The following is a 25542-nucleotide window of genomic DNA, read 5'->3' as shown; positions in this document are numbered from 1 at the left end:
GGTATCTATAGTCCCAGACTCACTGCAGCATTCTTCACAGCAGCCAAGGTATGAAACAACTTAAGTCCTCCTTCCTTCCCTTCCTTCTCTCCACTTCCCCTGCCCTCTCCTCCCCACCTTCGTTCCTTTCTCTTGGTGGTCCTAGAGTTTGAACTCAGGACTTCACATTCGTTAAGCAGGTGCTCTACAGCTTGAACCACATCTCAAGCCCTAGAAACGACCCCAGTCTGTCAACAGACAACACTATATATGATACTGTATCATACAATAAAATACTATTCAGCCATAATAAAGGAGGAAATCCTGAGCAGGGGGTATAGCACTTATGTAGCATGTACAAAGCAGTGGCTCACGCCTGTCATCCTAGCTACTTGGGAGGTCAGGACTGGAGGATTGTGGTTCAAGGCCAGCCCAGACAAATAGTTCAGGGGACCCCCATCTCCAAATTGACCACAGCAAAATGGACTGGAAGTGTAGCTCAAGCAGTAAACTGCCTGCTTTGCAACTGCAAAGCCCTGAGTTCTAACGCCACCCTGCCCAACAAAAAAAAAAACAAAGCCCTGGGTTCAATCCTTAGCAATGTAAAATGAAAAAATAAAGAAGAAAATGTTGCCATGTGTGCAACAGGGATGAAACTGGGGGACATTATGCAAAGAAAGACAACGCTTTGCAGTGTATTTGTATGTGGCATCTCTGAGCAAGGGATGGAGGAAGGCCAAACTAAGTTGAACTCTTAGAAACAGCATAATGGATGTGGTGTGGTGGAGCACACTTGTAACTCCAGCAGTCAGAAAGACGAGGCAGGAGGATCTCGAGTTCCAGGCTAGGTCAGGCTGCACAGTGAGAATGTGCAATAACAAATAAATAGGGCTGGAGGTGTGACTCAAGTGGTAGAGCACCTGCCTAGCAAGCAGGAAGCCCTGAGTTCAAACCCCAGTGCCGCAATAAATAAATAAATAAAATGTAGTACATAAACAGAACCAAGTACAAAAATCTCATGGTCATCTCAGTACATGCAAAAAAGGCCTGTGGCAGAAGTCAGCATCCTTCCATGATAAAAGCTCTGAAGAAACTAGGAACCAAAGGCATGTATCTCAGCATAGTAGTGGCTATCTGACAAACCTACAGTCAACACTGCACTGAACAAGGAAGACTGAAATAATTTCATTTAGGGGCAGGAACAATACAAGGGTGCCCACTCTTTCCACTCTTACTCAATATCGTGGTAGAATTTCTAGCCAGAGCAATAAGACCAAAAAAGAAAAAACGAAAAGAAAAGAAAGAAAAGGAATTCAAATAGGAAAGGAAGTAGTCAAATTATCCTTATTTGCAGATGATATGATCCTATACTTAAAAGGTCCTAAAGACCACAAAAAAACTCCTCAATCTGATTCACACCTTCAACAAAGCAGCAGGATATAAAGTTAACATGCAAAGAGCAGAAGCTCTTCTATATACCAACATGAGCTGGCTAAGAAAGAAATTAGGAAAACAATTCCATTCTAAATAGTCTCAAAAAAAAAAAAAAAAAAACCCCTAGGAATAAAACTAACTGAAGAAGTAAAACACCCCAACTATAAAACAAGCCATGCACAGGTGGCTCATACCTGTAATCCTAGCTTCTCAGAAGGCAGAGTTCAGGAAAAGTGTGATTCTAAGCCAGCATGGGCAAATAATTCTCAAGACCCTATCTCAAAAAAACCTACCACAAAAAAGGGCTGGTACAGTGGGTCAAGGTGTAGGCCCTGAATTCAAACCTCAGTACCACCAAAAAAAAAATAATAATAATAACTGAAAAAAGAAGCTGCCAACACCAGAAGATGAAAGACCTCCCACGCTCATGAACTGGCAGAATTAATATTGTGAAAATGGTGATACTACCGAAAGCAATCTACAAATTCAATGCAACCCCCATCAAAATTCCAATGTTGTTCTTCAAAGATATAAAAAAATCAATCATGAAATTCACATGGAAGCACAAAAGACTCTGAACAGCCACAGCAATCTTGAGCGAAAAGCAATGCTGGAGATATCTCAATACCAGAGTTCAAACTACACTACAGAGCCGCAGTAACAAAAAGAGCACGGAGCTAGCACAAAAAGACAATCAATGGACCAGAACAGAAGAGTGAGAAATGAAGTCACACAGCTACAGCCATCTGATCTTTGACAAACCTACAACACACTGAAGAACAGCCAGTCTCTTCAACATACGGTGCTGGGAAAACTGGTTACCCACATGCGAAACCAGGCTTCTGTCTCACACACCGCACCAGAGTCGATTCAAAGTGGACCAAAGACCATAACATAAGACCTGGAACTATGAAACTGCTACAGGAGAACATAAGCAAAACCTTTTATTGGTGGTACTGGGTTTAGACAAAACTCTTGATGATAAGATACAGGCAAGCATTTTCTGAACAGGACTCCAATTTCCCAGGAGATAAAAGCAAGAATTGACTAATGGGATTGTACCCAATTAAAAAGGTTTTAAAAATTAAAAATCTTCTGAATATCAAAGGAAACAATTACCAGAATGAAAAGACAACTGGAGAAAACTTGCCAGCTATTCATCAGATAAAGGATTAATATTCAGAATATACAAAGAGCTCAAAAAGGGCTGGGGATATGGCTTAAGTGGTAAAGGCCCTAAGTTCAAACTCCAGTACAGCCAAAAGGAAAAAATTCAGTATCAAAAGGACAGTAATTCAATGTTTAAAAAGAGAGAGAGAGAGAGAGAGAGAAAGAAAGAAAAAGAAAGAAAGAAAGAAAGAAAGAAAGAAAGAAAGAAAGAAAGAAAGAAAGAAAGAAAGAAAAAAAAAGAAGGAAAGAAAGGAAGAAAGAGGAAATGCAAATGCGAATCAAAACTACATTAAAATTCCACCTCACCCCAGTCAGGGTCAGGGGAGGATTTGGGGGAAGGGGCGGTGGAGGACCCTTATACACTGTTGGCTGGACTAGGGACTAGTGGCTGGACTAAGGCGATCTGTATGGACAGTCCTCACAAAACTAAAAACAGAACTACCTTACGACTGTGCTGTATTACTCCTGGGCACAGATCTGAAGGAGTGCAAATCGACACACAGGCGGGACACCTGCACACCCATGTGTATCACAGCACTGTCCCCATAGCCGAGGGGTGGAATCAGCCTAAGTGCCCAACAATCAATGAATGGATAAAGAAAATGTGGTCGATATGCACAAGGGAGCATTACTCAGCCATAAAGAAGGATGAAACTCTGTTATCTGCAGGAAAATGAGAACTGGAGATCAACATATTGAGTGAAATAAGCCAAGCTCAAATAGCCAAGCATCGTCTATTTTCACTCATCTGTGGAACCTAGGTCTAAAACAATAAAAATAGCAATAGTGAATCTGAGTGCAAAAGAGACACTGTGGGGGAGATTTCAATGAGAGGCGGAAGGGAGATGGAGAGGGTAGGAGAAGAGGATCAAAGTGTGTTACATAGGTATGTATGAGACAGCATCAAGAAACCCACCAAATACTGTTTTTAAAAGGGAGGGAGAGGGGTTAGAGGATAAGCAGGTGAACTTGCTCAAAACATGCTGTATGCAAATAAGGAATTTTCACATGAAATCCCTGAACTGTTAATGAAAGTTTAAAAAGTTTAAAAAAGAAAGAAAGGTAGCCACCAGGAGCTAGATTGGGCAATGAGGAGATGGGAGATGTTGGCTAAAGCATAAAACTTTCAGTTATAAAACGAGTAGGTTCTAGAGACCTGATGTACAGCATAGTGACTACAGTTGTTCACTGCACTGTACACCTGAATTAGATGAAAGAAAATTTAAATGTTCTTACCAGCCAGACACTGGTGGCTCATGCCTGTGATCCAAGCTACTTGGGAAGCGGAGATCAGGAGGTCTGAGGTTTGAGACCAACCTGGACAAATGTGAGATCCCATCTCCAAAATAACCAGAGCAAAACGGACTGGAGGTGCGGCTCAGTGGCAGAGTGCCTGCTTTGCAAGTGTGAAGCCCTAAGAAAAGGTTAAGTATGTAAGGCAATGGATGTATTAACAGAATTAGGGAAATGACTTCACTGTACAGCCATCTTATCATCACTTTAAGCCAGGGAGAGGTGCACCTGTGGTCCCAGCACACAGGACGCTGAGGTGGCAGGGACACTCAAGAATTCAAGACCAGCCTAGGCTGCATTCTGAGATGAACTCCTCCCTCCACCAATCCAAAAACAGAATACTGCTTTGTACATTTCATTTTATTTAGTAGTAATGGGGTTTAAACTCAGAGCCTCATGAAAGACTGCCCTGGACAAATACTCTGCCACTTGAGTCACTCCACCAGCTCTTTTTTGTGTTGGGATTTTTTTTGATACAGCCTTGCAAGCTATTTGCCCAGGCTGGTCTTGAACCTTGATCCTCCTGATCTCTTTCTCCCAAGTAGCTAGGATTACAGGCATGAGACACAGCTTTGTACATCTTAAATATACATACTTCTATTTGTTAACTGTACCTCAAAAAAAATTAGGAAAACACATTCCCTTTGAGTGTCATCACAGATAGGTTTTATATGCAATCCACCTCTGGCTTTGTTTTCTATGAGTTTTCTGTTGGAGTAGGTCTACACTTCTGTCCTTCCACGCCTTGCTGAGTTTCACCATGTGCATGTGCCATGCCAGGGTCTCCTATGCTTCCTGTGATTAGCGCCCCTCTGCATGAGTGGACACAGCCCCAATAAGCTCTGCTGCCAACACCCCTTTTGGCTGCCCACATACAAGAGCACTTCCTGACAACACTGCCAGGTCACAGGGTGTGCTGCGTACTCGCCTTCCCTAGAAGAGCCAAAACTGTTAACAGTGAGTGAGAATCCTACAGACTCCCCTCAAAGTCTCTGGCAGTCGAGTGAGTCTAACAGTAAATCTGAGGACTCTACTTCCACAGCAGATTTTGAGCATCTTTCCATATATTTGCATTAATATACAAAGACTGCCTTGCCATCTTGGGTCCTACTGCTCTCAGGCAAATATGTATCAGTGAGGCCTATGAGTGCAAAACGCATTATATTTAATTGACAGGAAAGCTCCTCACTCATGAACTTTCTGACAATCTCCAATTTGAGGCTTATATTCAGCTGGGCACCAGTGGCTCACGCCTATAATCCTAGCTATTTTGGAGATAGAGATATGGTTTGAAGCTAGCCCCGGGCAAATAGTCCGAGACCCTAACTCGGAAACCCCCCCCCACACACACACACCCCACACACAAAGGGCTGGTGGAAAGGTCCAAGTGGAAGAGCACCTGCTTTGCAAGTGCAAAGCCCTGAGTTCAAACCCTAGCCCCACCAGAGAAAAAAAGGGAAAGAATAAAAAGTGAACATCATGACTACCATGTGAGTTCTACAGATACTTGTCAAAACTCAGCACACTCTGCATTCCCTCCATGCAAATTATACCTCAATTTAAGGTAATTTGCCACTTGGCAGATTCAAGAAGACAATTCACAAATCACATTAACAAATAGAGAAGGACTGGAGGCTTGGCTCAAGAGGCAGAGCACCTGCCTAGCCAAGTGCAAGGCTCTAAATTCAAACACCAATATGACCCCTCCCCCAAATAAGAAGGTACAGAAATTCGACATCCAGTGATGATGAAAAAATAAAAGGGTTGGGCACCAGTGGCTCACACCTGCAATCCCAGCTACTCAGGAGGCAGAGATCAGGAGGATCACAGTTCGAAGGTTCTCGAGACCCTATCTCGAATATACCCATCACAAAAAAGGGCTGGTGAAATGGCTCAAGGCGTATGGCCTGAGTTCAAACCCCAGTACCACATTAAAAAAAAAAAAAAGGGAATTTCTCAGCCTGAGAATTGAGTTGATTAAAATTTATCTTAAAAACAAAAAACTTCCAGAAGCAGAAAATCTTTATGACAGATAGAGCAGAGTTCTTAGCTATCAAAGCACAATCCATTTTTAACAACTGATTAAGGTGGGCTTTAACAAAATTTAAAACATTTGTCCTGCAAAAGACAGTGTTAAAAGAAGAAAATGGTAAACCAAAGACAGGGAAAAGAAACTGCAAGTAGCACTTATGACAAAAAATTTGATATTCAAACTATGCAAAAACTTTCCATTTGCAATAACCAATTTGATGAAAACCAAATGGGTGAGAAATGACATACAGTGAAAGAACGCAGTGAAAGATCATCAGTCTTACAAATGCACACTAAACTACTGTGCGCCTATCGAAGTGACTAAAAAACTGACAACAGAGCGTCCTACAGAGGAAGCAGGACAACGGGAACTCACAGACTGCTACTGGGACACAAAACAACACAGGGACTTTGGAACACTTCGGCAGTTTCCTATAAAACTGAACACACACGTCACCATGTAACTCAATCTGACTCCTAGGTATTCACTCGAATAAAATGAATGCCAGTTCATACAAAAAAAAAAAAAACTCATGTAAACACTTATAGCAGTTTTGTTCGTGAATCCCTAAAATGGAAGCAACTCAAGTATCCATCGAAGGGTGAAAGAGAAACAAACTGGGCCCATGAAACGCAAAGGAGCACCACTCAGCGACAAGAGCAAAGCACTGGTAAATGCACAAAGCACAGGGGCCAGTCTGGAAAGGCTGCACCTCAACATGGGGAGGTGCAATCTCAGAGCTGGAGAACACGAGCCAAGGGAGGAAGAAGCCTGGTTACAAAGGAGTGCGTGAGAGAACTTTTGGGGGTTGAAACACTGTTCCGTTTCTTGACTTTGGTGGGGGTACACACTGTACAGATCTGTCAAAACTCACAGAAATACAAACCAACGAAGAGTAAATTTTACTGAATGTAAATTAAGTTAAAATAAACAAAAACAAATACTTATCATGACATACAATTCACTGATTAAAATGAGCATCCGTCGGGCTGGCGGAGTGGCTCAAGTGGTAGAGCGCCTGCCTAACAAGTGTGAGGCCCTGAGTTCAAACCCCAGTACCACCAAAAAAATAAAAAATAAAAATAAATGAGCATCCCATACATGATTGAATGTTAACAATGAAGGAAAAGAAATTCTAGCCTGACAGAGGATGTCAATTAATAAATGTGGAAGGAATGATGAAGGCAGAAAATTCCACTTTGGGATCTTTACAGAGCAACTGACTTGGACACAACTCATCAACAGATGCCAGAATTAGCAGGATTAGGGAGATACAGGACATTTATAGTCCCACATTACTTATCATTTCACAAAAGGAAAAAGAAGTAACTGTGCACTGAACAGGCCTGGTGAACACCACCTTAACCAGTGCTCAGTTAACGTCACCATTCTCAGGACAAGATGACACCATAGGCCTCTAACATGACACTCTGAGATGAGCACATAATCACTTGCATGGTAATCCTCTCAAAATACGTGACTTGAACAGAAGGCATGGCTCAAGCAATAGAGCACCTCCTTTGTAAGTGTGAAGTCCTACAGACAGTCCCATGTAGCAGGGCATTCTACAAAGTAACTGGTCTGTACCCTTCAGAAGCATCAAGTTCACAAATGGCTGACAAACCATCCCACATTAAAGAAGGCCAGACGGGCCTGACAACTGTGCATTGTGGGAGAACCTGGGCTAATGAAAAACCGTAACAGACATCTTCAGGGCAAGAGACCAAACCTAAATATGTACTGTGGCTCACAGGAGAGTACCAATTACTATGAAATCTCCTGACTAGTCACTGTATTGTGGGATAAGGTAACACATCCTACTTATCCTATCCTTAAAGGGGATAAGAAGAGTATGATATGGTGTTACACATGTATGACAGAATGAAAATAATGCAAATGGAGCAAAATGTTAACAATTGATAAAGAAAGGGCACAGAGGAGTTTTTTGTATGACTGTTACAACTTTAATGTGTTTGAAACTTTATCAAAATTAAAATAAAAAACAAAAAATATCACCAAGGATGAAAACTGCTTTCAGAACCCAGCAGAATTTATTCCCAATCTCCTAGAATTTGGTATGTGTTTTAAAACCTTGGCATTACTAGCTCACATTCCCAATTCCTCCACTGAGAAGCCTGCAGTCCTGATGGTCTCGGGGTATTCCCATCAGTATTTCCTCCAGCTAAGGCAAATACCAAATTATCATCTGCTTAAATCTTTTTTTCTTGTTCTGTTTTGCACTGTTCTCAAAGTACAGGTAAAAGACACAAGAAAAACAAACATTAAACACACAGCACACAGGAGTCCTGGGCATACGATCAAGGGGACTTTGAATACTAGATGACATGCACACTAAAAGCTACTACCACATTGCAGGTACACACACAAGTAATGCAGTAAGGTCTGTGTTTGTCATTCGCTCATGCAATTTAATTTCATAACTGTATATGCAAGAAGACTTTTTTTACTTTTTAAAAATAAGGAATGGGCTCTGGAAAAAAAAATGCTGAAGAGCAAATAGTAAATCGAAGGTTAAAATATCTGGATGAAGGAAACGTTTGGGATGAGACTACAATTTAGAACCATCAAAAAGTACCTGAAATGGTTGCTGCTGAGATGAAAAAGCAGCAGAAACATTTGGCGGAAGCTGGGTTGCTATAGCAACGGGAGTCCCAGTCTGCCCATCCTTGCCTGTCACAACCTTTACCTGAGAGAAATATTTTGAGAAAAAAAGGCAACATGATTTTTAAGACTGCTCAAAATTTTGTTAGAATTTCATTGCTGACAGCTCACTAATTTAGGTGTTTAAAAATAGAATGTTTTTGCATCAAATCCTATAAAAGGACACAGACTGACTGACAGATTCATAGCATAACAATCTAACAACTGCCAATCTTCAAGAGGTCCAGTTAAAATCACAGGCAACATCCTAGATCTGCAACTTCAAACTTGAAAGTGGGAGTGGCACACAGACTCAAATACAGTACCAGCTTCTTGGGCCATCTGCACCTCAGCACAGTTGTGCACTATGTGGGGTCACAAGCCAAGGTCTACTTCAGCAGACACTGTTGAAGGGACTTGTTTCTGTACAAGTACAGATAAGGGGACTGAGCTTACAGACAACATTGGTATACAAACATAAAGAGAACTGGATTCCACAGTTTCATAGCACTAGAAGGTGAAGTCCTTGAAATAATAAAAATAGACCTTCTGAAAAACAAAAACGGTCCATCCCAGGAAGGGCACTGAAGAAGACACAGATGGCAAAGCCACACAGATACATCCAGAGATGCCAGTGAGGGCACTGGGGCAAAGAGACGAGCTTTTGCTCACCAAAAACTGGTTTCTTTGCTCAGGGCTGACAAAGGTTTATTTTATCTATATCATAGAACAAAATAAGCTCTACCAACATAGTGTACACTACACAACACAAAGGCACAAAATACAGTGCATCACAGTACAGTGCGCTATCACCCTAGTGTTCAGGAAGCACAAATAAGAGACCCTTAGGAACCACCACGGTGCGGGCTTCATTGTGCACCCATTCTACATACTCAAAAAGTAAACTAAGATTCTATCTCAGTATCACTCAATAGATGTTTGCAAAGTGTGAGTTTAAAATATCTAATATATCAAATCTAAGTCTAGAGCTAAAGATTGAAAAAAAACTCAGTTTTGCCACAATAACCATATTTTAATTATGGAAATCCCACACAAACATACCTACTGGCTTATAGTTATGGCTGGTGATTTAAATCCCTTTTTTAGAAATCATGTACAGACCTATGTAAGTACAAAGTGAAACCTGGAAACCAGGCAAGAGGCGCTAAGTTCCCTACTCTGATGGCAGAATTTTCCCTGTAAGGCTATCAACAGCGTCAGTGTCAGCCAAGGACCATACACCCAGACAGAGTGAGGAAACTTGGACTACACTGGCTGAGCTCTCTGCCCGAGGGGTTCCAAATCTCAGTGACAACACCTGGTACTGAGAAGGTATTAGTCACAGGCACCACGCCCGACACAGGTGCACTGGAATGGTGCCTCCTCTCCATGAAGGAAGAGAGAAACTGTATCTTCAAACTTTATTCCCCATTAGATCATTATGAAATCAAAGCCTTTACAACACCCCAGGCTCAAATGTTACTTGTAATTTACTGTTGCAAGAGCTCTAATTTGCACCATACAGGTCCTCTACATTATTAAGCTATTTCCTACCTCATCATTGATAACCTCCGATTTTTCTTCCTCCTCTTCCTCCTCCTCCTCCTCTTCCTCAATGTCCAAATCATTCTGCCTAAGGTACGCTTGCAGTGGGGCGTAATGCTTCTTCTTAAAAGCTAGGAAGTCCATCATGTTACCCTGAAGGTGCTGCAGGAAGAACAGTTCAATCAGACACTCCTGGAAGACCTCCCGGAGAGCTTCCATCTCCTTGTGGTGGTGGTCCAGGCACTGCTTCCTCATCTGTGCTAGCTCCTGGGAGGCTGGTGGGATCTCCTCCAATTTCTTGGGGGCCTTCTTCACACCTGAGTTCCCTGCAGTTGTGAGGGGCAGACTGGAAAGGCCTGAGGGCATGGTGGTTCTGGAAGGGCTGGTGGGTGGCGGTGGGGACGTCATACCAAATGCCGAGGCGCCCCCAACCCCGGGGAGCAGCACGTTGGGTGTCCTCTCAAAGCCAAGAGGTCTGCTCAGAGACTGCCCCTGCAGCACCTGCTGCTGCTGGATCAACTGGCCCTGGATGATGCTGCTGATCTGAGGTGGCAGACTCGCCGTGGTGATGTGGCTGGGGCTGGCCAGAGGCTGCAGACCAGCTCCTCCTGCTGCAGCAGGGCTTTGGGGCCCCAGGTGGTGGATGGTGCCTCCCGACTGCGCATGAGGCTGGGACAGTCTCCGTTCTCGAACCGTGATGGGAGCTCCAGCATGCTGGAGCTGAACCTGGGCTCCCTGAGCCATCTGGGTGAGGCCTGGTGCCTCCTGAAACACAAAATGCCCACCACTGGATGGGCTCAAGCTGATCTGCCTCACAAGCACACTGGCATCCACGAAGCCTCCAGTGGGGCTGCTGCTGCAGATCCCTAGCCCGGGGCCTGGGGCACCTGCACGCACACCCTGCAGAGCCTGCCCTGGCCCAGGGCTTGGCTGCGTAGGGCTTTGTGTCTGGACCTGCTGGGACATGGGGGAAGTAACTTGAATGTATGATGGAGAGCCATGCTCAAACCTCCTCTGCTGTGCACTGAACTGGAACCCTGGAGAGGTGGGGTTAGGAAGTGGCAGAGGGGCCAGCGTGATCTGCTGGTTTCCTCCCACGACGGAGCCAACATTCTGCAGGGTGATATTCACATTCTGTCCAGCCACAGGGCTCCTGCTCATCAACTGCTGTATCTGGTACCCAGGGGACTGGGGTGCAGATGGGCTGGCAGATGGAGCGAAGGGTGCTGCAGGGGATGGGGGAAGGTTTGGATGGGCCGGCTGTTCCTCTTCATTGCCAGTGAAGGACCTGGACCTCTGCAACTGGTGCTGGACATTCTGAGGACCGCTGCCATGGTGCATTATCACTTCTCTTTTTTAATCCAATGTAATGTTCTAGAAAGTCAAAATTAAAATCAAGTTACTGAGAAGCAGATACAATCATCTGATCACCATTTAGTATGATCACCACTTCACAGCACTGAAGCGACACTGGCGTCTGATTCAAACAAGAGCCCCTCTTATTAACTCATCTCAAACAACATGCAGGAAGCTGCTTATTTATTACGCACAACTCCCTCCCCTATCTTCCCTCCAGCCACCCAAGATGCCAAGAGGAAAGAAGGCCCAGGAAAGAAGATGTGCTCCAGTCCTCAAGTCCCTGCTGTCATGAAGCAGGAAGCCAAGAAGGTGGTAAATCCATTTGGAAAAGGCCTAAGAACTTGGCACTAGACAGGGTGTGCAGCCCAAGGAACCTCACTCATTTGTCAATGGCCCACTACATCTATTGCAGTGCCAAAGGGCTCTTCTCTGTAAGCAGATGAAAGCGCCTCCCAAGATTCACCAGTTCACCCAGGACTTGGATGCCAAACACTTGCCCATCTGCAGAAGCTGGCCCCCAAGATCAGGGACAAAACAGGAGACGCAGAGACTGCTGAAAAGAAAGCTGCTGGCAAAGGGCATATACCCACTAAGAGGCCACCCGTCCTTTGAGCAGGGATCAACACCTTTGTGGACAACAGGTGGACGCAGCTGGTGGTAACGGCATATGGCAAGGATCCCACTGAGCTGGATGTCTTCCTGCTCACTATATAGCAAGATGGGGTCTCCTACTGAATCACTGAGGGGAAGGCAGGGCTGGGATGGTGAGGCCACCAGAGCCTTCACACAGTTAACTCAAAAGATGAAGAAGTTCTTTCTCTTACAGCGATACACAATAGGATTCATCACCACTGGAGACCCAGTGTCCTGGGTCCAAAATCTGTGACTCTCACTGCCAAGCTGGAAAAGGCAAAAGTTGAAAGAAAAGCTCAACACTAAACTGTATTAAATGTGTTATTCAGTTTCTGTGTGTAAGAATAATAAAAATCAGGATGGTGTGTGGCTCAGTGGTAGAACACTTGCCTAGCATTCATGATGACCTAGATCTGATCCCCAGCACCACAAAAAATAGTAAAAGTAATCATCCTGGCTTGGTGCCGGTGGTTCACGCCTGTAATCCTAGTTACTCAGCTACTCAGGATCACGGTTTGAAGTCAGCCTAGGCAAATAGTTCATGAGACCCTATCTCACAAAAATCCATCACAAAAAAAAGGGCTGACGGAGTGGCTCAAGGTGTAGGCCCTGAGTTCAAACCCCAGTATCGGAAAAAAAAAAATTGTCCTAAAAAAAAATGCATAGAGACAACACTGGAGACCTATCCTTCAATATGGATGAGAAAAGCATCCTTCTGAGTCCATGCTGTGCTCAGCCAGGACCCAGGACACGGTCCAGGAAGAGCAGGTAGGTGACCAACCAGTGTACTGCTGATGGCAACAGCCAAGCTAAAGGGAAGCCATGTTTGGCCACACCATCCCACAAACCCTCACAGCCATCCCATGAGGAAGGCACTGCCCCTGCCTCATCTGAGAGATCAGCTGACTAAGGTACCAGCCCTTATGGTAAACACAAAGACAGCCATCAGGCTGAATGGCAGGGTATGAACCTGGCACCCAAACTCTGAACCAGGGAACCCTTTTCTAGCTGAGCCCCTCTCTGCAGCACAGCTGTCTGTCTACCTCTCTCCACAGAGGATGGTGCCTGCTATGGCTACCCAGCATCTGCCAGAGGAGAACATCCATACCTTGCAGTTCTAATCAGCTGCCACATGGCCTGGAGTGCAGCCATTCCCCCTTCTAAATTCACTCCATAAGCCAGGGCTTACATGTAAACCCTATGCTACTGGGAGACAAATGAGACCCTGCCCTGAGAGCCTGACAGGCTGAAATACAAAATGAAGTCCTAGAGCAGAAAGCAGAAACAGCCTCAGCTCAACATCCTCCACAACAGCACATGAGCAGGAAAAACTGCAAAAGAAAGGGCTCAACGGGACAAAGCAGGGACCCCGCTCTCACTCCAGGGGGTAACCTCCTGCGGAGAGGTCTAAAAATTCTCTGAGAGTTTCAAAGAGGTTAAGAACCCAAAAGTGGTTTAGTATGAACGGACTAAATAGTTTAGGGGGAGGGGCCGCAGTGAGGAAAGTAGGCCAACAAAACACGAAGATGCAAAAGATGAAGTGGGCAAGCACAATTTAGGGCCAGAGTGGGCCAGAGACGCAATGTCTGCAGGGAGGTAAGGAAGCTGATGGTAAACAAGGCTGGCTCTCAGTCTGTCTGTTCCCCACCATGCTGGGCCACGGGCACAGAAGTATCTTTCTTCCAACAGAAACAATGGTGCAAATCCAATGACAGATGGCACATGGCACCCAATTCAGAGCCAGGGTTCCGAGAGCTGGGACAGTGTCCTATATAAAGGAAAGCTGCTGCTTGGATGAGCTGACTTCCGCCATGAAGGCATAAAACTCCGTCCCATCCAAGTTTTCAGGAAAAGCACAAGGGTGAAATCTGAACCCTGAAGGCACAGCTTGGCACGGAGCAGCAAGGGGGAGCTAGCCTGACCTGGGACTTCTCAAGTCCTACCTGGCAGCTCCCTACCTCCTTAGGGTTCCTGCCACCTGAACCTGGGTAGACAGGGATCAAAGGGACTCTTTCTGCCCCCAAGACAAAAGGGCACCACTGCTTACTTCTATGAGAAAATGGACAAGGAATAAAAAAAATGGCTTTTTTTTAACGGAACCCTTCATGAATTTGCGTATCATCCCTGTGCAGGGGCCATGCTAGTCTTCTTTCTATCACTCCAATTTAATATATGTGCTGCCAAAGCAAGCACAAGAAATCTTTCATAACCTGAAAAGGTTTCAAAATTTTTAAGGCTCTTACAGTTCCAAGTTGGAGTATATTATGAAATCAAAACTGTATCATTTATGAATATGGGTGGGAGAAGCTTTTGACCACATACCACTTTCAAAACAAGCTTTTGTTTCTGTTATGGTTTGGATTTGAAAGGTGCACAAAAGCCATGCGCTCAGGCTTGGTCCCCACCTGGTGGCACTTAGGAGGTAGTGGAAACTAGTATGGGGGGCCAGGTGGAAGGTCACTAGGGCGTTCCTCTGAGGGCATATTTTGTCTCCGGCCTTGCTCTCTCCCTACATTCACTCCTTCTGTGTTCCCGAAGGCCATGATGTGAGTAGCTTTGCTCCACCATGTCCTTCCTGCCATGATGTTCTGCCTCACCACAATCGCAGAGACAGCAGAGCTAAGCGACTATGGCCTGGACCTCCGAAAGATTAGCAAAAATCAGTCTTTCCTCTTCTAAGCAGATTTTCTCAGGTATTTGGTCACAACAATGGAGAGCTAACACAGTTTCTGATCTTTGTGAACAAGCATTACAAAGGGAGATTAGCGTGCAAGTGGCACACAAATAGAACAGGCACATTCATGATACATTTAGGGTTGGTTTCTTAGAAAATACCCAGAATATCAAGGCCATCAGTAAGAGAGAATAAAGGGCCAGAAAGAAAGTCTCCCACATATAAGAATTCATAAGCTGGGGCTGAGTGCCAATAGTTCATGCCTATAATCCTAGCTATTTGGGTGGCTGAGATCAGGAGAGTTGAGGTGTGCGGCCAACCCAGGCAAATAGTTCCTGAGGCCCCATCTCCAAAATAGCCAGAGCAAAACAGACTGGAGGTGTGGCTCAAGCAGTAGAATACCTGTTTTTTTCAAGGAGTGTCTGCTTTACAAGCATGGAGTCCTGAGTTCAAAATCCCAGTCCCACTAAAAAAAAAAGGTAAAATAATTCACAAAGCCAGAGCAAAGAATGGAGATATAAAGTTATGATGACACACTGAATCATGGAAAAAAAATTCAACATAAACTCCCATCACAAAATTCAAAATAAACTAAGCATTTTAATAAGCTAACACTCCAAGCTTTATACTAAATGTAAAAAAAATTAGAACAGAAAACCTCGAAGAATACAAATGTGAATACTTACTAAATCTCTGCAAGATATTCAGTTTTCTAACCCTAAAAATAATGAGGTTACAGTGAAAACATACAATTTCAAAAGTAAGGCTGGGGATGCAGCTGCATGGCACAGTGCTTGTCTACCATGCGCACGGCCCAGAGTGCGACCCACCTTGGAAAGGACATCTGAAGTAAGTGTGACAAAGGACTACTGGCAACACTGTGGAAAGCATCATGCAAGTAGTCAGAAACACAAACTCCAGTGGGAAATGAAAGGCAGGAAGAGACCCTTAGCGAAGGAGATAAACACCAGCTTAGCAGTGTGGAGGAGAGGGTGCAGCTTTACCACTAATGAAAGCAATGCAAAACATTCCCCAGACTCAGTTTTATTTTCTATTCCTTTAATTTTTTTTTTTTTTTTTTTTTGGTGGTACTGGCTTTACACTTGGTAGGCAGGTGCTCTACCACTTGAGCCATTCCATCAGCCCTTTTTTGTATCTTTGACATAGGGTCTTGGGAACTATTTGCCTGGACTAGCTTCAAACGGTGATCCTCCTGATCTCTGCCTCCTGAGTAGCTAGGATTACAGGTGTGAGCCACCAGAGTCTGGCTCCAGAATTGGTTTTAACATAAGCCACAGAACAACTGGCACTGATCCTGCTCACGTGGGGAGCAACTGGAAAGCAAGTTGGGAAGACAAAGAGCTCTTTAGTTCTCAGCCCAAAAAATGCCTAGTGAAGGGGAACTACAGTCAGTCAGTGCCAATGTGGTAGGGACCAAGTGACCCCAAACCTTTAACCTAGTGATCATACTTCTGGAAATCTATCCTAAGGAAATTAACCTATTGATTCAAAATATTGTGAAAAAAAAACATTCACTGCAGAGCTGGGCTTGGTGGCTCATATATTATAATCCCTGCTACTGGGAGGTAGAGATCAGTATGGATCAGTATGACTCAGGATGGAGACTAGCCCAGGCATTAAAAAAAAGGGGGTCTGGCAGCATGGCTCAAACCTATAATGCCAGTTACCTAGGAGGCAGATATCAGGAGGATCATGGTTCAGAGCCGGCCAGGGCGAACAGTTCTCGAGACCCTAGCTCAAAAATACCCAACACAAAAAACGGCTAATGACTAGAGTGCCTGCCTAGCAAGCATGAGGCCGTGAGTTCAAATCCCAGTACCACCAAAAGAAAAAAAACTCTCTAAAAAAAAGTGAGACACCATCTCAACCAATAAGCAAGCATTGGTTTAAGGAAGAATGTTGGTGGTGTGCCAATAATCCCAGCTATGGGAGGCAGAAGTTGGAGGAGCATAGTTCAAAGTTGGCCTTGGGCAAAAATGCAATATCCTACCCGAAAAATAACTAAAGCAAAAAAGGGCTGGGACGTGAACCCAGTAGTGGGAAAAAAGTGAATTCACTGCAGAATAATACAATAAAAGCAAAAAGCTCTGAGTTCCAGATGAGAAATGTGTAGTAACACAGAGAGGAGTACTATTATGCAGCGCATTTACTACCACATTAAAAATATTAACAACGCTAACAATAAAAAATAAATAATTAAGGCAAATAAATATCAATAACAAGCCAGGCATGGTGACACCCATCTGTAATCCCAGTTCTCTAGAGGCTAAGGCAGCAAGATTTGAGTTTGAAGCCGGCCTAATCTACATAGTGAGGACCATGTCTCAAAAATCCAATGTACAGCCAGGCATGATGGCTCACCCCTGTAATCCCAGCTACTCAGGAGGCAGACATCTGGAAGATCATGGTTCAAGGCAAGTCTGGGCAAAAAAAAAAAAAGTCAGTGAGACCCCATCTCAATCAATAAAGTGGACCTGGTGGGACATGCCTGTGATCCCAGTTACACAGAAGGCCATAGACAGTAGGATTACAGTTTGAGGCCAGCCATGGGCAAATACAAAAGACCCTACCTGAAAAATAACTAATGCAATAAAAGGGCTGGAGGTGTGGCTCAAGTGGTAGAGGGCCTGCCTAGCAAGCATGAGGCCCTCAGTTCAAACCCCATTATTTCAAGAAAAAAAACAGATATATATACATACACCAACACACATATCAGTAACAATCCATGGAAATACATCAAAATGTTACTACTGACCTGTGCCTGATGAACAGACGAGCCTGTGGTAGAGCCACACAGGGAGCAATCAGCAAGTCGAGGACAGAAGGCACGACTGCCACACCCAACAGCCACGGGCAAAACTAGCCCGAGGGGCAGAGCCAGGAGCCCACTCACTCACAGAGCATTCTGGAAGAGGTAAACCACAGACACAGAGGTGAGGTGAGAACACGAAAGGGGCTGAATGTGGGGAAGGCTGACTTCAGAGAGGCACAAGGGAATTCAGGGGAGGGAGGCAGTGTCTATAACTGCGCTTCACTGCATGTAAATTACACTTCAGTTTTTTTAAAGAAATGGCTCCTGATCTCAATGAGTTTACAGTCAAGTTAGAGAGAGAGAGAGAGAGAGAGAGAGAGAGAGAGAACAAAACAAAGAGAAAGAGAGGAAGGAAGGGAGAGAGGGAAAGAAGGAAGAAAGCACAAGCGGGGGAAAAAAGTACTTCCCAAAAATACAGTGCAGGGAACCACCAACAGCAAAGCAAGTTTTAAATTGGCTGTTCCTATTTTAACTCAGCTTCTTTAAATGGCACATAGTACTTGTACAGGCTTATGGGGCACTCACGTTGTGACAATTAGACCGTGGCCAGATCATTTCTAAGTGGTGGGAACCCTGCACTCTTCCAGCTCCTTTAATATGCCTCCTGAATGCTGCAGACTGCATTCATCCCAGGATGCTGCAGAGAACAAGTTCTTCCCATCTAAGTGTGCCATGGCACCCATCACTCAGCCTCTCAATCCCCCTCCCATCCACCTCCTGCTTTCTAGAGACTATGCTACTCTAGACTCCTATGAGATTAGCCCTACACTCCACAAATAAGCACAATCATGTGTTACTTGGCTTTCTGTGTCTGCTCATTCATCTAACACAATGTCCACTAGTTCCATCCATTTTGCAGCAAGAGCTCATTCTCTTCCTGGCTGAGTAACACTCCACTGCATTCTCGTTAGCATTAATCCATTTGCAGACACCTAGGCTGATTCCCTATCGTGGTTGTTGGGAACAAGTGCTGACTGCATTTCCTTTGGACGCATACCAGCTGTGGGACTCCTGAATCATATGGTAGGCTCCATTTTTAATTTTTTAAGACACCTCCATACTGGCTGTACTACTTTACATGCCTAAAAACAATGCATCAGAGCTCCCCTTTCTCCACATCTTCCATTATCTATTATTTTTTTGTCTTTTGGGTAACCGTAATTCTTATTGGTGTGAGATGGTATCTCACACTGGTTTGGGTCTGCATTTCCCAAATGATCAACTTTAACTCAGTTTTAACTGTCAATTTTAATTCAACCTTTACAAACCAAGATGCTGACAGACAAATACACTCATACCACTGAAAGCCAAAACAGGTAAATTTGGCAGCCTGACAAATGGCCACACAGGATTAAAAAACACAAGCATGGAGGAAGAGGTTCACCTGCTCAGTAAACCATGCTCCACCAGCCCACAGAGCATGCCTGCAGAGTGCCAGCTGACATGTTCAGTGTTGGTCAGCTGGTGTTGGATGTGCCCATGAAATGCCATCATGTCTTCTTACGCAAAGGCAGCTTAGCAAGAGCTAGGGCTAAGTGGAAACAGCTATACCAGAAAGCCCTGCAGCTCCCTATCCCCCACCACTCCAGGTCTAGCCACAAAAACACCTCCCTCCCACAAAAGCACCATCACTCTTTACAACTCCCGCTCACAGAATGTTCTCTACCTTCATTCCCTAAGAACCCACATTCAAGGGCCATTTTCAAGCCATCTTTGTCTTCCCGAAAGAAAGTAACTTGAAAGACAACAAAACTCATAGAAATTACCTTTGCCTAAGAGTTAAAAACAAAATGAAAATATTTGAACATGTTTAAAAAAATGCTTTCCACTTGCTTTGTAATGCATAAGAATGCTTTTAAAAAGGTGGATGGATGGTAGAGGGATGTGTGATAAAGTAGGGACAGAAATTCAGAGGAAGCAGGTGGTGGGTGTCCACTGTAAAATTCCTTGAATCCTTAATTTATCTTTGAATTTCACATAAAAATCATGATAGGAAAAAACAACACAGTTTTTGGGCAGTAAACGGTACTAGAGTGTGGCTCGGCGGTGCAGCACTTGCCCAGCATGCATGAAGCCCTGGGTTCTAACCCCAGAACCAAGAAACTGTACACTTTATTTAAGTGTAGTGCAGTGTATTGTACATCTATTATACTTCAATTACAGAACCTTTTTATTCTTTAACAGTACTGGGGTTTGGACTGAGTGTCATACCTGCTAAGAAAGCGCTCTACCACTTGAGCCACAGGTCTAGCAAAAGCTTTTTTTCTTTTTTAAAGACAGGGTCTCACTGTGCAGCCCAGGCTGGTCTTGAACTTGCGATCCTCCTGTGTCAGTGTCCTGAAATGCTCAGATTACAGCACGTGCCACCACACCTAGCTCTTTAAAAAGGCATTTAAAAAAATTGTAAAAGAAAAAAAAAAAAAAAAAAAAGGGCTGCCAGAGTGGCTCAAGTGGTAGAGTGCCTGAGGGCTCCAAGTTCAAACCCCAGTACCATAAGGAAAAAAACAAATGGGTGTGGGTGGCTCACACTTGTAATTAATCCTAGCTACACCAATCCAGGCAAAAAAGTCTGTGAGACCCGCATCTCAGTGGAAAAAAACTGGGCATGGTAGCATGTGCCTGTCATCCAGCACAGTGGCAAGCGTCAAACAGGAGTATCAAAGTCCAGGCTGGACTGGGTGAAAAAGCAAGACCCAATCTCCAAAATAATTAGAGCAAAGGACCAGAGGTATGGCTCAAGCCGTAAGAGTGCCTGCCTTCAACTAATAGGCTCTGAGTTCAAATCCCAGTATGGCCCAAAACAATGCCTGTTGACTGGAAATAAAACAAAAACCACAGAACAGGCTGCTTACAGGCAAAGGGTGCCGGCTCCAACCAGTGGAAATTCCATCCCCCAGCACATGGTGGGGAGCCAGGGCTGGGTCCCTGCTCTTTCACTCCACCAGCATGCACCACAGGTTGTAGCCAATGATTCACAGGTCAACCCAACAACTGAACACCAACATGAACTATAGAACCTCAGTGGGAACGGATGATCTACTTCTTGTTGTGGGCCCTGGAGACTGAGCTGGGTCAGAAAAGGAAAGATTCCTTCTCAGGCAAGATAACCCTGAAACACAACTGGGAGCTGAGAGGCAAAAAGAAAAACCAGGAGTACATACAAGAGAACTCGACAATGCAAAAAAAAAAAAAAATCTATGGATGGTCCCTGGGGAGAGACACCAAACCTCAAGGCCACCACCAGGAACAAAAGGAATGCAAGGCCCACCACCTAAGCCTTCAGCTGGGCACAGTTGCTCCCTCATTCACATGAGCCCACCTACTGCAAGGCCCTGTCCTACTCAGAGCGCCAGCTTTCCTCCTCTAACTCAAGAGCAAACTGTCACCTATACTTCAGTGTCACCTTATGTCTTAATTACATCTGTATGCCAAGTTCCCTGCTAAATCCACCTGGTTTAGAAAATAATTTTTTCTGGCTAGCAGAGTGGCTGAAATGGTAACAGCATCTGCCTAGTAAGTGTGAGACCCTGAGTTCAAACCCCAGTGCCACCAAAACAAAATAGTTTATTAATTTATTTACCCAATAAATACTGAGCACATACTATGTGTCACAGAGACTGTGACATGGAGGATACACTTGAACACAAAACAGTTCCTGCTCCCAAGAAAGGGGAAGAATCAGAGCAGAGTACCAGGTACTAAATGCAATGGAAGAAATGATCAGGAAACGGAACAAGCTGTCTTTAGGCAGGGAGATGAGAGAAGACCTGTCTGAGAGGGGACTGTGAAAAAATAACTGACTGGGTGGGTGAGACTCACGACTGTGCAAGGTTCTAGACAGAGGCAGCATGTGCCCAGGCCCAGAAGGAGGTGTGGCTGGAGCGAGGGGACATGAGATGCTGGAACGTGACTACACAGAAGAAGCACAAAGCACTTTATACAAACAGGGTCAAGTATGGTGGTACACACCTGTAACCCCAGCTTCTCAGGAGTCAGAGAGAGAAGGATTATGGCTTGAGGCCAGATAGGCAAAAGCCCAAGACCCTATTTGAAAAACAAACTGAATGCAAAAGGACTGTGTCTCAAGTGGCAGCGCTCTCGCCTGGCGAGTGTAAAGCTCTCAGTTCAATCCCCAGCACCGCACACAATACACGGTATTTCCTAAGTGCTCAAGGACTTAAGGACTTTGGGTTTTTGTTTCTGTTTTTTTCTGAGGGAGATGAGAAACTATGGAGGCCTTTGAGAAGTACAGCATCTGGTTTCTACTGTAAAAATACCATGCAGTGATGAAAACTGAGAGTAAACTGAGCTGAACATAGTGCACACACCTGTAATCCCAGCTACACAGAAGGCCGAGGCAGGTGGATCACAAGTTCAAGAGGGTAAACTGCAGAGCAGTAAGGTTTGACAGGGATGTGGAAAGTGCTGAGAGAACAGATTCAGCCTGTGGAAGAAATACACAGATCACTATAAAGGGATTGTGTGTAATGTGCTGGGGACCAAATCCCAAGCCGCACACATGCTAGGCAAGCACTGTGCCACTGAGCCACACTCCAGCCACCGTAAGGCTTTCTCACTGAAGCAGCTGAAAGGAAGTAGCCTTTTGGACAATCCAGTGTGCAAGCAGGTTTCACACTGTGCAGTTTCACAGTGGCAGTGCAGGATGGGAGGGTCCAGCCAGGGAATCCATGCACAGGCCGTGTTGAGCGTGATGGATAGTCCTGCACAGGATCAGGTGCACAGAGATCTGAGGATGCAAGGCCCCAAACATTCGGGGGGAGGAGGGTGAGAGCCGTCTGGAGCAGCAGTCAGCAGACAGCAGCAGAACAGGACAACGGTGCCTCAAGGAATATCCAGGGTAAAGTCTACTCAAGGTGACTGGCAATGTGCAACCCAGAAGAAATGGTTTCCACGGAGAGGTGGGAATGGGATGCCTAACTGAAGCTGCTGCAGAGAAAGACGAGGAAACTAAACGGTGATAGTGCGCACACAAAGTCCTCTCCTTTCCTGGTGTAAGAGGGGGGCTAGAGGAGGGGCTCAAGAGGCAGAGCACCTGCTTTGGAGAAGTGAGGTGCTGCCGGGCACCGGTAGCTCACACCTGTCTGTAATCCTAGCTACTGAGGAGGCAGAGATCAGGAAAACAGCAGTTCAAAGCCCACCTGGGCAAATAGTTCCCCACACCCTATTTCAAAAAAACCCATCAAAAAAACAGGGCTGGTAGAGTGGCTCAAGGTGTAGGCCCTGAGTTCAAGCCCTAGTACTGCAAAAAAAAAAAAAAAGTGAGGCCCTACATTCTAACCCCACTCCCACCAAAAAAGAATTAAAAAGTCGCTGAGGAACAGGGTGCTGGTAGTCCATGCCTGTAATCCTAGCTACTTAGGAAACTGACACCAGGAGAACCAAGGCTTGAGGCCAAGGCGGGCAAACAGTTCTAGAGACCCCATCTCCAAATTAACCAGAGCAAAATGGACTGGAGGTGTGGGGCGTAAAACCCGGAGCTGAAACCCCAGTACCGTCAAAAAAAAAAAAAAAAAAAAAAAGGGAGGGAGGGAGCGGGGAGCCTGCCGAGACCTGGAAGCAGCTGGGGGGACTCAGGACCGAGGGAAGGCCCGCAGTGGGGAGAGAAGACGACTCATAGAGTGCGGGGCCGGGAGGGCTCGGCGACCGTTTTAACGGCCTGGGGTCACACCAACTGCGGTTATGGAGCATCAAATGTCCCCGTGATCCCCACTGATTTTGCCAAGTTGCACGGACAGAATAAGGGGCCATAAGGAAAGCGGCCTGGGCCTCTCTCTGGACAGCTCTGAAACGCATTTTGGGGCCCCGCGTGCGGCACCCCAGCCAGGTGGGAGCGCGCCGGAGGCCCGGCTGGAAAGCAGGGGGACGGCGAAGCCTCCGGCGTCGCCGCCGCTCCCAGCCGCCCCCAGGATGCCATTTTCTTGCACCGACGCCGCACAACTCCGAGTCCTCCGAATACCACGCGCGCAGGCCGCCAGGGAGGGACCGTACCCCATGGCGGCGCCCCGGCGGGGAGAGGCGCGGCGGAGGAACCGGGTCCCGCAGCGCCCGGGAAGCCGCCCACCGCCGGCCGAGCGCGGGCGACGCGAGCGAGCGGGCGAGCGAGGAGGCGGGCGGGCAACGGTGCGGCGGCCGGGGCGGGAGGCCGCAGGACGCCGGGCGCGCGGGGTTCGGCTCGAACGCGGGGCCCCCGAGCCTCGCACAACGCGCCGCCGCCGCCGCCGCCGCCCCCTCGGCCCCGCCCGCCCTCCACAAAGCGCCGCTGCGGCCTGGGCCCTACGCGAAGCGACGCGGACGGCCGTCCCGAGCGCCCCCGCCGCCTGACGCCCGCCCGCCAGTCCGACCTCCCCGCCACAAACCACCACCACCAGCCGCCGCTGCCCCGCTCACCCTGGACCTCCAGGCCGCGCTCCGCGGCGACCGGACAGCGGGAGGCTCGAGCTCGCCACAGCAGCTCGGCGCATCCGGGTCTGCGGACGCAGGAAGCGGCGGCGCGGCGGCTACGGCAAGCGGGGAGGGACGCGCAGCTCCGGAACTGTGGCGCCGCTCTCCACCGAGGGAGGGCGCTGGACGCCAAGCAGCTGTCGGACCGCTGGAAAGGCTCCCGAGGCGGGGCAGGAGCCGCGGCAAAGGCGGGCGGGTTTGGAGCGAACTCGGGGCGGGCTGTTTCGAGCTTCGGGGAGACCGGGGCGTGGCCATCTCCGCGAGGGGCGGGGCCTGCGGGCTCGGGTGGATCCGAGCGGATTCGGGACGGGGGAGGAGCCCCAGTGAGTTCCGGAAGGGCCGGGGCGTGGCCGTCCCCGCGTGGGGCGGGGCCTGCGGGCTCGGGACAGTTCGGGCAGACTTGGGGCGGGCTCGAGCGAGCTCGGAGCGAGCAAGGGCGTGGCCACATCGGGCATTAGAGAAATGCAAATCAAAACGACGACTAAAAGCCTGAGTACAGCCTGAAACACCAGCACTTGGGAGTTGGAGGCCATCCTGTGCTAAGTAGCAAAACCCGGTCAAAACAGGGCTGAAGGCGTGGCTCAAGTTGTAGAGCACCTACCCAGCAACCGTGATGCCCTGAGTTCTAAACCCATACCATCAGAAAATACACACACACACACACACAATGATCAGGGCTGGAGATGCGGCTCTAGCAGTACAGCGCCTGTTTTGCAAGTGTCAAGTCCTGAGTTCAAACCCCAGTCCCACCAAAACAACCCATATCAAACACCACTTCACCCTCTTAGGACTAGGATGGGCTGGGGGATGGCTCAGGTTGTAGAGTGCCTACCTAGCAACCTAGAGGCCCTGAGTTCAAAACCCAGTGCCACCCAGGATTCCCAGGCCAGCCTGGGTAACACAACCAGACACTTGTCAATAATTTTCAAATAAGAAAGAAATGCAGGCTGTGCAGTGCAGTGATGGATGCACTGCACATATTTAGAAACTTGAAAAAGGAGGAAGACTCTCCCCATAAAAGGGGAATACCAGTTAGCAGAAGGAGAGCAGCCACCTGTGCAGGGCTCGGTGAGGCAGAGAGATGCAGCTAAGAGGGGCTCACACAGGCGTGGGAGGGAAGTCTTTGCCCTGTAGTAGAGGAAGGCAACAAGATAGGGAAGAAGGGCAACTCCACCTGACACTTTGAGGTGGGGGCAGGCCACATGCAGGAAGGGACTGCAAGTGGACTGAATGAGGGGAAGAACTGAACCAGAGGAGAGGGGTGCCAGCCAGGGAGATGTCAGGGCACTGAGCACACCAGGGGGCCCAGTTGGGATCTCCCCACAGCTCAGAAGGCCAGAAGTTGGCAGAAGCCACAGCCAGGGCTGGCCACGTCAAGGTAACCACTTCAAGGAGGTACAGACAGTATAGGATTAGACAACAGGGCATGGTGGCAGCAGGTGATGTGCACCATTACTGTCCTCCCTG

The 25542-nt window shown here is 46.7% G+C and overlaps 1 protein-coding gene and 1 pseudogene across 21 annotated transcripts in view; both read right to left on the bottom strand.

The window, feature by feature from the left end:
- Positions 1 to 24148, bottom strand: part of Ep400 (E1A binding protein p400) — a 104096-nt gene extending 79948 nt beyond the window's left edge. For 11 of the 21 annotated variants that reach the window (XM_074060722.1, XM_074060727.1, XM_074060728.1 and 8 more), the window contains exons 1-4: positions 24022 to 24148; positions 17557 to 17706; positions 10124 to 11488; positions 8505 to 8615 (exon numbers count right to left, since the gene is read on the bottom strand). In XM_074060722.1, coding sequence (XP_073916823.1) covers positions 8505 to 8615; positions 10124 to 11455 — 1443 coding nt within the window. In that variant the 5' untranslated portion in view covers positions 11456 to 11488; positions 17557 to 17706; positions 24022 to 24148. Of the gene's footprint in view, positions 1 to 8504; positions 8616 to 10123; positions 11489 to 15182; positions 15247 to 17556; positions 17707 to 24021 lie in introns of all 21 variants that reach the window. The other 10 variants (XM_074060733.1, XM_074060744.1, XM_074060742.1 and 7 more) reach the window with 3 other exon arrangements.
- Positions 14180 to 14299, bottom strand: LOC141419078 (U6 spliceosomal RNA; annotated as a pseudogene).
- Positions 24149 to 25542: the final 1394 nt, after the last annotated feature.

The sequence above is a fragment of the Castor canadensis genome, chromosome 18 (genome assembly GCF_047511655.1).
Source record: "Castor canadensis chromosome 18, mCasCan1.hap1v2, whole genome shotgun sequence".
NCBI classification, from domain to species: domain Eukaryota; kingdom Metazoa; phylum Chordata; class Mammalia; order Rodentia; family Castoridae; genus Castor; species Castor canadensis.
This window is presented reverse-complemented; position numbering and strand designations above follow the sequence as displayed.